The following is a 16,278-nucleotide window of genomic DNA, read 5'->3' as shown; positions in this document are numbered from 1 at the left end:
GGGTACCCCTCCCCCTTTCGAGCTGGAGGATGCCCAGCGGGGGTGGGGGAACGAGGGAAGGCAAGCCCGCTACTTGGCAGAATCTTTCTGAGCAGACATCGTAGAGGCTTAGACGCAAATGGGACATTCATACCATATTAGTCCGCTCGTGTTATGGTTCTGAAAGAAGCAGTTACTTCGCACGGACGGCAGAAATACTCCCTCGTTATCCCAACTCTCCTAAATGGCCCCAGATTTCATTCTTGGGTTTGTTAACAACACTTTCTACTTATTCAAGGATAAATCAGTGAAACCTGCCACGGTCTGGTGACTTTTTTTTTTTTTAAAGATTTTATTTATTTATTTGACAGAGAGAAATCACAAGCAGGCAGAGAGGCAGGCAGAGAGAGAGGAAGGGAAGCAGGCCCCCTGCTGAGCAGAGAGCCCGATGTGGGACTCGATCCCAGGACCCTGGAATCATGACCTGAGCTGAAGGCAGCGGCTTAACCCACTGAGCCACCCAGGCGTCCCGGTCTGGTGACTTTTAAGAAGTCTCCCAACGCTCCCCAAATTTCCTGTGTGAGACTCAGGGACTTAATTTCAGGATCTTAGTCTCAGTGGAGGAAGCGAGACAGGGAGGGGTTCACGAGAAGCTGGACAGAAGGACACGGAGCAGAGGTCTGGAGAGCTCTAGGACCGCTGGGCATCGCCCTCCCTGTGGGCTTTCTCGCTGAACTGGCCCAGATCTGTGGGAGAGAAAGAAGCGAATTTGGAATGGTTAAACTCGCCGCCACCATCCAAACCAGCCCAGGCTGGGAACGAAACCGGAGAGGAAGACAGCTTTGGTTCGTCCAATGTTCAATTCCATTTCCCGTTCTCTCTCTCTCTTTCCTTCTCGCTCTCCCTCCCTTCCTTTTCATCTACCCACACATTTCCCTTTTCCATCCCATTTAGGCACGTGGTGGAGATGGGCGTTTTCAAGAGCTGGGAGGGTAGCTAAGGTTGGTGTGTGTCACATCCAACACTGGCTGATGGCCAGTCTGTGCTTTCCAGATGGGTTAGTGGTGCTGGAATGAAAGCCTGGTGTTCGTTTCCAAAAACAGGGTTAAACTAAAGGACAGGGAATTGGGGTAAAGATGCAGCCAGAGGAAGGCGAGCTAAACGGACTGAGGTCATGGCTGGGTGGGAAGCCTGCCTTGGATAGTTCGATTCGTGCCTTCAGCATGTTTTCCACGCACCTACTATGCATCATTCCTTGTGTGTAGGCAGGGAGCCAGGCGTAGAAGGTCCCTAACACGTGGAGCTTGGATTCTCTGGAGCAGACAGACAACGAGCGGAGCACAGGATGCAGAGAAGACACACTTGCGGACAGACGTCAGGACGAGAATCAGACAGGATGACAAAAACAGAGGAACAGGAGGTTCGTGTCAGGGAAATGGTCAGGGGCAGCAGTGCAGGAGCCGGCTAAATAATTTCTGGATGATGTGAAGGATCTCGCCGTGCAAAGCTCTAGAAACAGAACGTTCTAGACTAAGGCATCAGCTGAGTGGAGGGGACCCGGTGTTCTAAGAAAGCCAGAATTGAGAACGGGAGTAGAAGAACGTGCTTGAGCATGAGTCGAGATGGGCACAGGGTCCAGAGAGAGTTCCAAGGCTGCAAATAAAAACGGAGGTCGGAGCTGGGAGTGAGGCTCTGCGGTCAGTGTTGCAGCTAAAGCTGGAGGGGCTGATAGTCGGGAGGTTAAGGTCTGGGAGTGGGGTCATCACATCAGTGCCAGGTTGTGGGGAAACGTCTGGAACTGGCTGGGAAGCATGTGTTGGGCCCGGAGGTGGGGGCAAGACGGAGGGGTAGAGCGCAAAGGAGCTGTCAAGGCCAGCATGGGCGTTGAGTCAGTCCTGGAGGGCGAGGACGCTCCTGTCCCCGGCTCCTGTCTGTGTCCTCCACATTTCCCGTGCTCACCTGCAGTCTCTGGTTTGGCAGAGTTCTCCCTCAGGCTCCTCTTGGAGGCCCGCCGAGGGCGGGGATGGGGGAGCCCATCTGGGAACGAAGCCGAATGGCAAGGTCGGTGCTTTGTACCATGCACCATGGCCATAGTTCCCTTGTTCCCTTGGCATTTGTGGCACCTAGGGGTTCTCATCCTGGGTCATTCTGTCCTCCTCCCCCGATATCTGGTGACATGCAGGGACATCTGTCATTGTCACAACTCGAAGATGCTAAGGTCACCTAGTGGGTGGAGGCCAGGGAATAGCTAATCATCCCACACGGGGATGGCCCACAGCAGAGAGATGGGCACCCGTGAGTGCCCAGGGGACACACCACCGTGGACGTGATCAGTGGCCTGGTAGGTGGCAACAGTGGGAAGATTCGGGTCAGGACCAAGGCTGCATTCCTGGCGCACCACTGGTGGTTGCTGTCTGCACCTCTGCGTGATTCTTTCCCTCGAGATGTGGACGGGAAGGAGGGGGAGTCTCAGACGTGTCCTGTGGCCAGGAATTGCCTTTCCTCAAGTCCCCGGAGCAGCAGTGGCAAGCGGAGAGGAAGCCCGCACTCACTCACCAACGGCCTTCCACAGGTCTAGGACCTCCAGGGCTGTCTTCTCCTTCCTGCCGCGGTCCGCGCTCTGGGGAAGGTGGAGCACTGGGCAGGGGAAGGGAGGGAAGAGCTGGGCCTGTGGTCTGGGACATGACAGCAGTAACACAGGGAATCCAGCAACCCGCACACACTGTTCCCCTCGCGGAGCACGGCTGCCAGACCCGCAGGACTGCCAGCCTTCCGAGCTGGCCGGTGAGGAGGCTGTGGCTCTGAGATTCGCATCTGTCGCCCAGCATCACCCACTGCTAAGCCGAGCCCGCCTATGTCTGGGCACGAACCCCAGGTCCTCGTTGCTTGGCCACGTGGTCCCCGGGGCCTGGGTTTCCTTGGACCATCAGTGGTCCCCACCCTGAGCATCACGGGGATGTAAGGCTTTAATGGTCCCTTGGTAGCACACAGTGAAAACGCCCTCGGGGAAACGGGGAGCCCTGGACAGAGGGGCCCAGAAGAGGAGGAAGTGACGGCTGAGTGTCACCTGGTCCCCCTCCACCAGGAGTTGTTCTGACCCCCCTGTGCCGCAGGGGGCGTCATTGGCACTGGGAGCGGGCACACTCACCAGGACCCAGAAGGTAGCCCACGCTGTTGAGGGTCCAGCCTCCTCGACCCTGGACAGAGATCCAGAGATGGAGACTCAGGCAGGCGGGAAGGGCGGTGAGCACCCCATGGGCCTGGGGTCACGGGGCCAGCTGCCACTTTCCCACGGGCCTGACAAGTGGGTTCACTTAATGCACCTTTCACCAGTGAGGAAAGTGAAGTCTTCCTGAAATGTAGCAGCTTGGCATGAAGAGGGAGCTTAAAAACCGCTTACACGTGGTTGCAGACCTCTCTCTCTCTCTCTCTCTCTCTCTCTCTCACACACACACACACACACACACACACGGTGCAAACCCAGCCATAGCGCCGGACGTCTTCAGGCAAATGGCTGTGTTCCCTTGACCATCACAGCCACTAATAAGCAACGTGGGTTTTCCACATGCCAGCGTCCCCCTCCAAGCAGGACTTAGATGAAAGGTCTCATCTCAAGCACGATGAAAGTTTTCAAGACGGCAACAGTAGACCACAAAACCTAGAGGGGATGCCTTCTGGGCATGCGACCCTGCAGGGGGGTCAGGTTCTGGCCTGGGGGACAGCCCAGTCCCTGCTCTGGTCCCGACAAGCTCCAAGAAACTTACAGGGCCTGCAGAGAACCCTGGCACCAAGGCAGGTAGCTGGACCCAAACCTGGGGCAGCCTGAGTGTTCAGGGTCGGATGTTCAGGGTCTGGTAATGGGCCAGCTAATGCACCTGGCCCGGGGCAACTCAGTTAACCCTTGTGGCGCTGTGATTTTACAAAGAACTCGGAGGGACAGAGAGATTAATTGGGCAACTTGCCAGGAGTCATGCAGCTAAAAAGTAACGGAACCAAATTCGGCCGGGTCTCCACAGCCCACGCTCCCAGCCGGGGCTCCCTGAATGTGGGCCTGCGGCCAGCGGCATCAACCAGGGCTTGGCAGAAACCCTAGGGGCAAGGCCCAGTCCTTGGTGACCAAACAGCGCAGAATGACCAGGAGCTCACCAAAGGCATCTTTTTGTACCGTGGCAACGCTGATCTTATCCTTCGGGTATTTTTGCATCCTGACCCCCATGTCTGGTGTCCCACCCCATGCCTGCCCGCACCCCGACCTGGGGCCACGGCGCCCCACAGCCCATGACTCCTGGCTCAGCCAGGACCATCAGGAAGCTCTTCTAGGAGGGCAGGGACTGGGGGAGGAAGCCAGGAGGTCTCACCTGGCGGACAGGCACAGAGGCGGGAGTCTCCACTAGGCTGAGCAGGATGGCAAGAAGCAGGACCAGACGGACAGGGGGAGCCATCGGAGGGCCGGCAGGGTAGGCGCTGGGAGCTACGGGATGCTGCCAAGAGAGGGTGGTGAGGGTGTTCATGTGTTTTTAGTGTCATTAGGTGTAACTGCTCTACAGAGGAACAGGAAGCAGTGAACACACACTCAGGACGAATCCAGACACACGCGCGCAGCCCAGAGTCCCGCGCCTTCGACACAGCCGTAAGCATAGCCGCGACCGGCAAACATCTCCTTGCGACTGTCTGGGCACAATGACTTACCGTGAATATAGGGAAAGGGTCTCCTCGGTAAGTCGGGGTAACATTGGTCACCTCGTCTAGTTACGACGAAAGCTCCTTTCTCATCGCACTGAGGACTTGTAGGATCTACTCTTCCTAGGCAGCTTGTAAAGACACATGGCAGTGTCCCCTGTGGCCACCAGGCCATCCCTAGCATCCCCAGCACGCCAGCATCTCACAGCCGGGTGCTGGGCCAGCCCTGCCTCTGCTCAACTCCCCCTCCGATCTCGTTCCCTGAGTGGCTGCTGTTTCCAGATTCCACCCCGGAGTGAGATCATGCAGGATCCGTCTTCCTCTGTCCGACCTGTAACAAACTGTAATGTGCACCATATTCTAGTGCAGAACAGAGACTAACGCCTGGGTCCTCCTGCCTCAAATACGTGGTGGAAAAGTAAAACAGACACTTGTGAGTTCATGGCCGATTTTGTGGCGCTCCACTCTGGAACACGTCTATCTAAGCAAAGCGACAGCGCTGGTTGACGGACAGCCATGAAGGAAGTGGGTAAGCGACAGGACACCGCACAGGCAAAACACGGCCCCCCAGAAACCCGGGAGCACCGGAGACGCAGGCTCAAGGTTCGCAGGCACATTTGCCCCTCGCTGTCCTTCGGCCCATGCCTGCCCTGCCTTCCCCATCAGCATGTCCCGATTCTCCGGGTGCCCCCCTCCCCCTTGCTCGCCCTCCCCACTCTGCCCTGCTCTCACCTCACTGGAGTCCACTGCTTTCCTGGGCTTTCTGGAGGCCCAGCGCCTGACTGTGGCTTTTATGCCTCCTGAGGAGGAAGGAGGCGAGGCAGGAAACGCGGAGGGAGAGAGGGTGTGCGCAATCAGGGGGGCGATGGGAGAGCGTGCCAAGGGTGGAGGTGCTCCTGAGGCTTTGTGCACGGAAGGGCTTTCGTGAGCTGGCCTGTGGGGTCAGGACGAGGACGCTGCCGGAGGGGAAAGGTTTCTCTGTTTCACCTCCGTTTCCCCTGCAGGTGCTTAGCTCTGAGATGCACCAGTTGCCCTTCCTCCTGCCTTTCCGTGCCCCCTCTTCGGGACCCAGCCCAAGTCTGCGTACCCCGCTTTCGTCCGTGCCCCTTCCTGTCTGGCCCTGCAGTGCTGGGTTCTCTGGTCTCTGCGCACCTTCAGGGCTCTTGCTGCATCCCTTGCTTCCGTCCTGCACGACGCACCTGCTCGGGTGTTTCCTAGTTCGCCGGGCATCTCCCCCTCCCCGGAACGGGCTCAGCAAGGGTTCTCGATCCTCATGAGCCCAGAGGTGCTCCCGATCCTCATGAGCCCAAAGGTGCTCCCCCAGAGCGGCTCTGCTCCTCTGGGGACATGTGGCCACGCCCGAAGACGTCTTGGCGCATCACAACTTGGGAGCGCTTCTGGCCTCCTGGGGGAGGAAGTCAGGGACGTTGCCCCCAAAGAACAGTCCAGCTCCAGACGTCCAGAGCCCTGAGGCTGCAAAACCGTGCCAGAGTGCCTGGAACGGCGCCTGGCACTCAGTCAGGATCTATGGGGTGGACAAAAACCTGCGTGTGTGTGTGTGATCTCCCACTGTTTCTGGTTTTTAATTGATCTGTGTCTTTGTTTCTCTCCCTCTTGGCCCCGGGGATGAGCAGTTTTCCAGAGGAAGGAACCCCAGAATCAAGGAGGGGCTTGTATGCCTGCACTTTGCTTCCTAAAAGTCCTGGTCCTCGCCAGGCGGGGGTGGGGGGTGTCCCCATCTCTACCAGGCAGAGCCCGGGGCTCACTATACCTTCATGCCATCGCCACATCTCTCCCCCACCCCCGCGGAAGGGAGCTATCTCATCTCCATTATAGAACAAAAGCCCTGGGACAGGGGTCGAGTGAGAGCAAGACACGGGACCACGAAGATCCTTGCCTGCTCCCACCTTCATTTCCGGGCATCCGTCATTTCTCCTCTGGAGGAGAAGGGAGGCGGAAAGTGACAGGAAGATGTAAATGGCTTTGCTGGGAACGATTGTGAAGGATGAGGGGTGGTGCGTGAGGGGATGGAGGGACGGGCAGGCTGGAAGCCCAGAGGTGGTTACCTGGAGACCGCTGAAGAGTCAGAGCAGAGAGCATCACCAGCCCTCGCTTTCTTACTTAACCCGTTCTGGAAAAGTAAATGAAGAGAACCCAACCACATGCCCTCCCACCAAAATGTGTGCAAGAAATGCCTCTTTCTTTGCATTTCTGTGGCTGAGTCCATTGTCTGTCTTGAGCCCGTGTGGCTCTTTGTAGTTTGGAGCGTAGACATGAAGACCCCTTCCCTAGTGCACACTGCAGTTCCTGTCCCGTGTTTACTTGGTCCTATGGTGAAGAGTCTGCTGGGTTTTTGCCACGTTTCAGCCAGAGTTCTTGTATGTGTTCCAGTGTCATGGGGATACTCATCCACTCCTGCCCCAGCGGGGATGGCAAGAGACTGAGAAAGTTCACCCTTCCTCCTTCCAAAGGTAGGTTTCGAGAGCCTGAACATGCTGTCCACAAGCCAGTGCGCTGAAGACCCAATTATTCTGGTCACTGAGAGCAGGAAAGATATTTGTTGGGGCTTCTGGGGGAAAAAAGTTCTTCCTTTTAAAACTTTTTATCTTGCTGTCATTTTAGACTTAAAGGAAATTTGTCCAAATAGTTCCCCAGTACTCAGATTCTCTCAACGTTTACATTTTCTGCACTGGATGTCCTGATCCCACACCCACCTCTCTCCTCTGCACAGACATATATACAAACATTCTGAACTGTTCCAGAGTAAGTTGCAAACTTTATACCCCCTCGCCCCTAAATTCTTCCTAAAACCGAGGGCGGTCTTTAATGTGAGCACAGTTAAGATTATCACCAGTGTAACATGGAGACCATCCTCATAAACCACAGACCTTAAAATTTCACCCACTGTCCCAATAGCAATTGTCCTTTTATAGCGAAACAAAACAAAAACCCCAAAGAAACACCCCCACTCGATGCCTCTTCAGTGTCCTTTACAACTAGAAGATTGTCTTTATCTTCTCTTTTGCAACCTTGACGTTTTCCTTGGCATTTTTATGAGAGGACCAGTGAGCTGCTCTGTGGCACGCTTCTCCTTCTGGGTCTGTCTGAGACTTTCTTAACGCTAAAGGCGTTGGGCAGGAAAGCCATAGAAGTGATCAGCGTGGTGGCGTATAAATTCCATCCTTGTCCTACTTGCGTCCCATCCCAGGGACTCAGCACATCAGCTCTTCCTGCTCTCCATGGGGTCAACTTACTGCCTGATTAAGGGGGCATTGGCCAGATGTCCACTCAGCAAAGTTAATTTTGTCCCTCTGTTATTGATGTCTTTGGGGAGATACTTTGAGATGATGTAGGTGTAGTTCCTTCAATCTTTTGAGTTTCTGGAAACGCATCTCTGGATAGACATGCATTGTCGCCACGCCACTGCCACGCCACCAGGAGAGGGAGCGAAACGCAGGACCGACACTGAAGCACAGAAAGCAGGATGGGAAGACGGGGTAACCCTGAGCCATGGAGTCGCACAGATCTGAAAGCTCACCCTGTTCCCGCACTTCCAACTATCTGCTCCTACTAAGCAGAGTGTCACTAAACCACCTTGCGCTGGAGGGTAAAAGAACAGCTTCGTGGAGGTGTACCAGATGTACAAAGGTCTGCGTGTTCAGATGAGTTGGAACGCAGGCAATCGCCCGTAGTGCCATCACCAAATTCCAGGTAACAGAATTACCCAGCACCTCCCAGGGTCTCCTGGGTCCTTTTGTATGGGTGTGTGTGTGTGTGTGTGTGTGTGTGTGTGTGTGTAAGAACACGTGACATGACATCTGTCCCCTTAACGAGTCCTGACGGGGCAAGGCTGTGGTACAGCAGGTCTGCAGAACACAAGATCTGGCACAACCCGGTGTCTTCCCCAACCGCAAGCGTGTAGAACTAGATGAAATGGAGATTTCGCCAACACGTGGAAATGAGACAGCAGCCAACGGGGCAGAGAAGAAATTGAAAGAGAAATCAGAAAGTGTCTTGAATGAGGCTAGGTGAGCCAATTTCTAGAACTTGCACCGACCGTTTCCTGAGAGACCACGCCTCCCTCCTCCGCCCTTCTGTCCCCAGTTGTCACCGCGTGGGTTAGGTGCCAAAGGCAGCTTGTCCCCCGTGCTCTCATCTGAAGGGGGGCAGAACGCGGGCTTTGGTGATGACAAGCTGCAGGCACTTGAAAGAGAGCAAATGCAGGGAGTGGTTTTCCCCGCCCGCACTCTCCACACTCATTCTGCTTCTGCTGGGAACACCCATTAGCATCCAAAGGAAACATTTGCCCACCCCATCTGTTTCCCACCAAGTACTTGAAGAAATGAGGGAGGACGATTCAGCCTGCCTCCAACTAATAACCTATTTGTGTCTAAAGGATGAGGCTGTAAACTGAGAGACAGAGTTGAGAAAAAACAGAGAATTGGAAATGATAGATAGTAGAGATAATTGATAGATAAGTATAATAGATAGAAGGATGGATGGAAGATGATTGACAGATGATAGAGATAACTGATAGATATAATAGAAAGATAGGTATAGGTAGGTAGAAAGATAGATATGAAAGATAATTGAAAGTTATCTAGCTAAGTAACAATACAGGGCCTTAAGTGTAACTGCCTCACAGAGTTTTGTGAAGATTAAGTGCCTTAATATTACAGTCCTTAGTGTCTGGGTGGCTCAGTGGGTTAAGCCTCTGCTTTCTGCTCAGGTCATGATCTCAGGGTCCTGGGATCAAGCCCCTCATCGGGCTCTCTGCTCAGCAGGGAGCCTGCTTCCCCCTCTCTCTGTCTACTTGTAATCTATGTCTGTCAAATAAATACATAAAATCTTCAAAAAATATATTTGAAGTCTTTAGAACAGCGCCTGCTACTTAGGGAACACTAGACATGGGAGCTATGGCTAGGTAGCTACATAGTTAGATACCTACAGGGGTGGATGGATGGATGGACAAATAAGGCAGACAGAGACACAGAGGGCCAGAGAGGATATTTGCATCTAAGATCAGATTCATACTCCTCCTCAGAGTTCAGGGAATGGAACGAACATCTGCAGAGCAATGCTGAGTGGATGATAAAAGGGACAGCTTCTGCATCCGACTTTCGCTCCGTGCCAGGGACTGTGCTGGTATCTTTATACGGATCATTTAATCTGAGAAACGGCCCTATAAAATGGGTACTACAGGATCTCATTTTAGAGGGGAAATGTAGGTTCTGAGAGTTGAAGTAACATGCCCTAGAATCACACATGTCCCATGTCACCGGGGGAAGCTTCTACCACACACTGGCTGGGTCTTTGCCTGGCACCCCTTACCACCCCACTATCATGCCTTCAATCCTAGGAAGCAGGCAATGAGCATTGCAGAACATAAATATTCCTACACATAGCTGATTAATCCTTTTCTAAATTCATTTTAGAGAGAGAGAAAGAGAGTGAGCGAGCACAAGCAGTGGGGAGGGGCAGAGGGAGAGAATCTTGAGCAGACTCCATGCCGAATGCGGAGCCTGATGAGGGGTTCAATCCCACGACCCTGCGATCATGACCTGAGCCGAAATCAAGAGTTGGACGCTCAACTGACCGAACCACCCAGGCGCTCCATGTCTGACTCATTCTTTAGTCTCAAATCCTAGAAGGAAGGTAACTCAGTCAAAAGTTATACACGTTTTGAAGTTGTCTTTCAGCAAGAGAGCATGAGTCTGTGGTCCCACCAGTACCATGGAGCATACCCATCTCATCAGAGAGGTAAATGGGGGTGGGGGAGGGTCCTGAGAGCTTTGGGCAGCACAAACCACTGGTGTTTCAGGAGAAAGACCCAACTGAATCACTGACCCAGGATTCACTGAATGGTCTGATTTTCAAAGGGGGCTGGGCTGGTGAGGGCTGGAATCATGATACCACAAGATCAAGACACTGAAATGACAGGACAGGAATCTGTGATCAGGAAGGGGAATTTTGGAGCTGACTCCCCTAAGAATGTTTCTGTGCAAAGCTGAGGGGGAACAGAATGGCATGGGGCCAGTGATCATCATGGTTTTTCAAGGGCAGCAGGCAAAAGCCGCCACCAATGCCTACACAGGCACAGACTCGGGTGGCGTGGTTGACTCATGGGCAGAGTCACCAGAGGTGACCAACAAAGGCAGGGAAGGGGAAAGGTGGAAAAGCATGTGAGTAGATATCAAGTTGTGAAAATTTTAGGAGTACAAAAGATGGGTCAGCTTCCTCTGTGAACTGGAAGGTGTGTGGGAGAGGACGGGCTCCTTCATGTTAGTGGGGTTGGTTGTATCTCTCTAGTTTCTGCTTTCCTTGTAGGGGCATGGATAGTATTAGTGGGATTGAAAATGGACACAGAGGGGCGCCTGGGTGGCTCAGTGGGTTAGGCCACTGCCTTTGGCTCAGGTCATGATCTCAGGGTGCTGGGATCGAGTCCCACATCGGGCTCTCTGCTCAGCGGGGAACCTGCCCCCCCGCCTGCCTCTCTGCCTACTTGGGATCTCTCTCTGTCAAATAAATAAATAAAATCTTAAAAAAAAAAAAAAAAGAAAATGGACACAGAGAGAGCTGCTGTTGGGTGAATGCTCCTGCATTCTTCCTTCAGAGTCTGTGACAGAATAGACTGAAAAAATAGGGTAAATAAAATAAAATAAGCTAAAAGATGATAAAGAAGATGGGGCAAGACGTTGACAAGGTCATGGCGGGATGTGTCTTTCTTGTTATTGACTCGTCACCACGATGGTTTTAGATGTAGCAGGAGGGGACTGTTACATGTTATTACGGAGAAAAGGGTTTCTTTCTAAACATACATGTGAATGTCTTCAAATTTTACCCCTTTTGAGCTAGGCAGGCTCTACAAATCCACGCTCACCTCCAACGTCGTCCAGCAATTTGGCATTCACGAAACTCTCCTGAGGTCTAATTGAGACCCATGTTTGTCTTTTCAATCTTACCAAAGAAATCCCTTCACATAGGTAAAAATGGGCTTGGGGGAGTCAGGTCGAATACCTCTTCCCTCCTGGAGCTCAGCTTCAAGCAATCACCTCTGTCCATTGTGCTGAATATTCAGTGCCTCTCAACCAGTTCATTCATGGACAAAAATTAAGGAATTAAGGGATTACAATTAATCTTCTAAAGGACACAGGCATGCTATCACTTGTGGTTGGGAACTTTTTAATTTCTTTTAAAATATTTTATTTATTTGACAGAGAGAGATCACAAGTAGGCAGAGAGGCAGGCAGAGAGAGAGGGGAAAGCAGGCTCCCTGCCAAGCAGAGAGCCTGATTCGGGGCTCAATCCCAGGTCCCTGAGATCATGATCTGAGCTGAAGGCAGACACTTAACCCACTGAGCCACCCAGGTGCCCCAGGAACTTTTTTAAAAAAAGATTTTATTTTTATTTATTTGAGAGAAAGAGAGAGCACATGTGAGCAGGGGGAGGGGCAGAAGGAGAGGGGAAGCAGATTTCTCACTGAGCGCAGAGTCTAACTTGGGGCTCAGGTGCACAACCCTAAAATCATGACCTGAGCTGAAACCGAGAGATGCCCAACCGACTGAGTTACGCTGGTGCCCCATGGGGTTGGGAACATGGGTTAGGATTAAGACCCCACTCCCTTTCCTGCTCATAACCCAAAGATCAGTGTTTCAACACCTCCAGGTTTTCCATTCCTGTGTCCACCACTTCATCCAAACCCAAACCCCCGAAAGAACCCTGACTCCTTCCCACATCCTCATATCTCACTGCCCAGCCGTGCAGTTGTGGGAGAGACACTCCACTGCTTCACTGGTAAACTGAGGAATCATATCACATGCGGCAAAGGGGTAGCCCTGACCAGACCCTCGGGCATGCTTTCAGTGCATCAGCTTCTGTTTTTTTTTTTTTTTTTTTTTTCCAATCTGGTTTGGTTCCTCTGCAGTGTTTTTGAAGAATTGCAGGCTGAGTCACTGATGTGTAGAATTCAGAAATTTCACATAAAGATCTGGGTCTCTGGCTTCTCTCGGGATGTTGGTCTGTAAACACTGGGTCCAAGTCTCTAGCTGGCAGCCACCAGCAGGGCCGAAGAGCAGCTTTTGACAGAGCGTGTTCTTTCTGGCTCACCACAGACCTCACCAGTCCCTAGTGTGTACCCCCAGTTCCTTCACTGGCTTCTGCAACCTCTTTGGCCCCCGTTATGCCATTTAGAACTCCCTGCCCTAGAAGCCCACTGATGCTCAAGATTAAAAGAGGAATCTGAGACTTTCCCTTGGGCTCTGTGACGGGAAGGGGGCATGTGCAGGGGGTTTAACTGGCTCCCCATCCCAGGATTCAGCACTTCCCAGTGCCTCAGTGTCCTGGCATCTCTCACTCTCCAGGTTGCTCTGTTATTCCGAACAAGAAAGGGACATGGAAAGAGAACTTCAGAGTCAGATGTGCCTGGGGTTGAATTCCAGCTTTGCCACTTCTAAGTAGCTGTCGACTTCCTCATCTTTAGAGATGATTTCTTAAAAAATAATAAAAATAGTACCTTCAGGGAGTTGTTGAAGTATCGAGACTGTGTATAAAGCAGACTGGGAAGTGACCCATTGTGGAAAGGTGCTTTCATCAGATATTATAATCCTACTTCTAGTAATCGTCGATACTAACTGGGTTCCAAGTGATGTGCAAAAAACATGGTGCACCTGACCTCAGGGAATCCCCGATAACCCTGTGGGGTAGAAATGACCCCCACTGAACCAAAGACAAACACAGGCTCAGAGAGGTTGAGTAACTTCCCCAAGATTGCACAGAGAGTAAATAACTAGAACCAAACCCAGGCATTTGCATTCTGGCACCTATCTGCCTAACCACCATGCAGCCATGCCCCGAAGTACTACTGATCTTCCCCTTTGCAGGACTGGCCAAGAGGGAATATGGTTGGATCCAAGGTCACCCGTGAGGCCGTGAAAGACACTTTGTTCTTTTCCCAGAAGGGATTCACCCTCACCTGCATGTTATCCACGCTGAGCATCACCTGCTTTCATCCTCTTCCCCCTCCTCCACCTGTTCTCCACAGGACAGCCCAAACGTTGCATTTAAAATACAAATGGGATAATGCAGTGCCTGCCCCAAACCTTCCAGGGGCTTCCCAGCATGCTGAAAATATAACTAACCTCTCACTTCCGCCCAGACGTTCCTGACTCCTCTTCCCCTCCCTCCTCCATCCGGCAGCACCGGCTCCTCCCAGCACCAGGCCCGCTCTGCCCCATGGCCTCGCATCTGGCTGTTCCCTCTCCTGTCCGGTCTTCCCCAGGCCTCACCCAAGCCCTTCTTCGGACCTTCCTGACTCTCCAGTCTCCACTGTCTGCCCCCAAACATGTCCGGGACCGTTAGGGTCTGCTCGGCTGGACAGGGACTCATTCTGGTTCACTGCTCTTTCCAAGGGCCACTCCGTACCAGCCTGGCCACAGCGGGTGTTCCTTAAAGATTCCTGAGCAAAGGAGGGTTACTTACAGGAGGGGTTGCCCTGAGGGGCCCCACCTCTTCCCACATCCAAACTGTTGGCCATGGGACTCTAGGACGAAATCAGCAGGACATGGGGGCTTTCTCCCACCCTGGGATGTGGGCCCACTTTGTAGCTTGCTCGCTAAGAAAACATAGCAGAAGGAAGCGGTGCTGGCCTCGAGCCTGCGCCCCACACAGTCCTGCCCAACTCTGCTCTGCGGGCTCACTCTGGGAACCCTGGCATTGCCGTGTGGTAAGGCCCAGGCCCGTCTGGGAATGGGCCCCTCGTCCTGCGTTGGTTTTGCTTACGGAGAGCTCACTGCCATTCCTGCTGTCCCTGGGAGCCGTGAGGGTTTGAAGTGGGGGGTGAGGAAGATGAGGGAGCAGCCTCAGGGTGTGACCTGGCACTCCTGTGGTTCCCCTCCTCACAAGCAAGTACAGACTTGAGGTTCACCCCTGATGGCTGACTCCCTTTAACTGGGGACAAGGGAGGGGCGAGGAGGCAGCAGCCAGGGGGAGCCCTGGGAGAAACCGACTCACCCCTGCTGGGTTCCCCACAGAGCTGCTGTGCCAGGACCCCAAGAGATGAATGAAGCAGAAGGGAAACCCGCATGTGGCTGCCCAGAGCCTCTGGCCACCAGCAAGTTCCCACAGGGACCGCAACAGGCCACAGCCTCACTCCTTGTCGCTAAAAAAGGAAGCAGGGAAGTCGAGGCCCAGCCTCCAGAAGCACAACCCAGACCTCCTGGTCAGCGGTGCTGGTGGATGGAGACAGGACTGCAGAGGGGGCTTGTCACGGGGGAACTCTGAGGTCACCAGCCTCATCACAGTGGCACAGGTTTTACCCGCTTGCTTCTTCTCACATGCGGAGTCGGTGACCGCCATTCCCTCCCTGCCTCCCCATCATTGCTGGTCTGTGCAGAGCCGTTTTGTTTAGCTCAATGGTGGCCGCCAGCAGAAGGCCGGACCTCACTGGGAAGAGGAGTGCGAGAACCAGGACCAGCGGCCAGTGGGAGAGTGTGGCCGCTGCGCCCACACTGGCTAATGACCCGCAGGACAGTGAACCCTAACTCCTGGGGCTGTCCCATCCATCAGAGTGACCAAAACTAGTCACACGATCCAGCTTTGGGCACGTTAACCTTGAACTTGGCAAGAGGGCTGTGGCCCAAACGCAGCTTCATTTACAAGACGACCCTCGGACACGACTCTAATACCCTGCGTGATTTCTAAGGAGGCTCCGTTGGATGTTCTTATTTCTGAGTTCGGGGCGTCTCCCAGGCAGTATCGGTGCAACCCCCCTTTCCCTACTCTCTGGATGGACATTTAGGTCACCCCGACCCGCTGCCACCCAAGCAACACGGGGACAGACACCCGTGGCCCCCGTGAGTCTGGGGGTGGGCAGGGGGAGCCGCTGGGGGGGTTCTGTCAGCAGCACTCCGCACCCCCACCAGCTGGCACCAAGCTTCCTACTGGCCTGGGGAGGTCCTTCTGCAGTCTCCGAGGGGAACTCGGCCCTTCATGGCAGTAGATGCTGGCTGGCGGGGTGTGCCCCCTGGTGGACGAGTGCCTAAGTGCTGATGCCCGCATCTCCCCAGCTGTGTCTGGGCTCCGCCACCTGAGCCACGAGCCGGGCGCACGACTCTGCGTCCCGACTGAGGGACAGCAGCAGTCCACACTGACGGAGGCAGCGTGCGTCAAGGGGCTTCCTCAGGGAAATCAGGCTCCGGGGAGCTTGTTGGAAGGGACGGAACCTCCCCAGCCAAAGCCGGGCTCACGCGGGTGGCAGAGGCGGGGAGCCCCGAGTGAGGGAGGAGCCCGAGTCCCGTGATCCCTGCATGATGCGCCCGGGCCAGCCGGGCTGCAGCCACTCACCCTTCCAGACAAACCCCCCCTTCCCGTGCCTCCGTTTCCCCCATCTGTGTGCTGGGGACAGCCTCGCTGCACTATGGCAATAAACTAGGCGGAGGATTTCTGCGCCTGACCAAGGGCCTGACCCACAGCTAGGAGTGCCTAGTCCTGTTGTCACGGAACCCCATCCTCAGACAACCCCCCCCCCCCAGCCCCCCGAGGTCCTGCAGCTGCAGCAGACGAGGCTTCTCAAGCTAGTTTCCTCTGCCGGCTGGTGGGCACAGGACACGGCGTTGTGACCAG

At 54.0% G+C, this 16,278-nt stretch overlaps 1 protein-coding gene across 3 annotated transcripts; it reads right to left on the bottom strand.

The window, feature by feature from the left end:
• Nucleotides 1-517: 517 nt before the first annotated feature.
• GALP (galanin like peptide) lies at nt 518-6,100 on the bottom strand. Of its 3 annotated transcripts, none has more exons than XM_032324837.1 (5): nt 4,338-6,100; nt 3,128-3,176; nt 2,536-2,616; nt 1,939-2,016; nt 518-725 (listed from the first exon to the last, which is right to left on the bottom strand). In XM_032324837.1, the coding sequence occupies exons 1-5, from the start codon at nt 4,488-4,490 to the stop codon at nt 670-672; spliced, it is 417 nt and encodes a 138-aa protein (XP_032180728.1). In that variant the 5' UTR covers nt 4,491-6,100; the 3' UTR covers nt 518-669. The 3 variants fall into 3 exon arrangements, with proteins under 3 accessions (XP_032180728.1, XP_032180727.1, XP_032180726.1); XM_032324836.1 differs by lacking the exon at nt 518-725 and having other exon boundaries at nt 738-2,016; nt 4,338-4,460; nt 5,392-6,100; XM_032324835.1 differs by lacking the exon at nt 518-725 and having other exon boundaries at nt 738-2,016.
• Between the last annotated feature and the right edge of the window lie 10,178 nt (nt 6,101-16,278).

Source organism: Mustela erminea, chromosome 19 (genome assembly GCF_009829155.1).
Source record: "Mustela erminea isolate mMusErm1 chromosome 19, mMusErm1.Pri, whole genome shotgun sequence".
NCBI lineage: Eukaryota > Metazoa > Chordata > Mammalia > Carnivora > Mustelidae > Mustela > Mustela erminea.
Note: the sequence above shows the minus strand (reverse complement) of the source record. Positions and strands in the feature narration are given on the sequence as shown.

Bases quoted from the DNA above. Each gene is read 5' to 3' on its own strand.
- GALP (XM_032324835.1), bottom strand. From the start codon at position 4,490: ATGAACACCCTCACCACCCTCTCTTGGCAGCATCCCGTAGCTCCCAGC. The intron at 3,177-4,337 runs GTGAGACCTCCT...ATCTCTGTCCAG, and splicing joins CCTCTGTGCCTGTCCGCCAG to GGTCGAGGAGGCTGGACCCT. The intron at 2,617-3,127 runs GTGAGTGTGCCC...TCCCCTGCCCAG, and splicing joins GGGCTACCTTCTGGGTCCTG to TGCTCCACCTTCCCCAGAGC.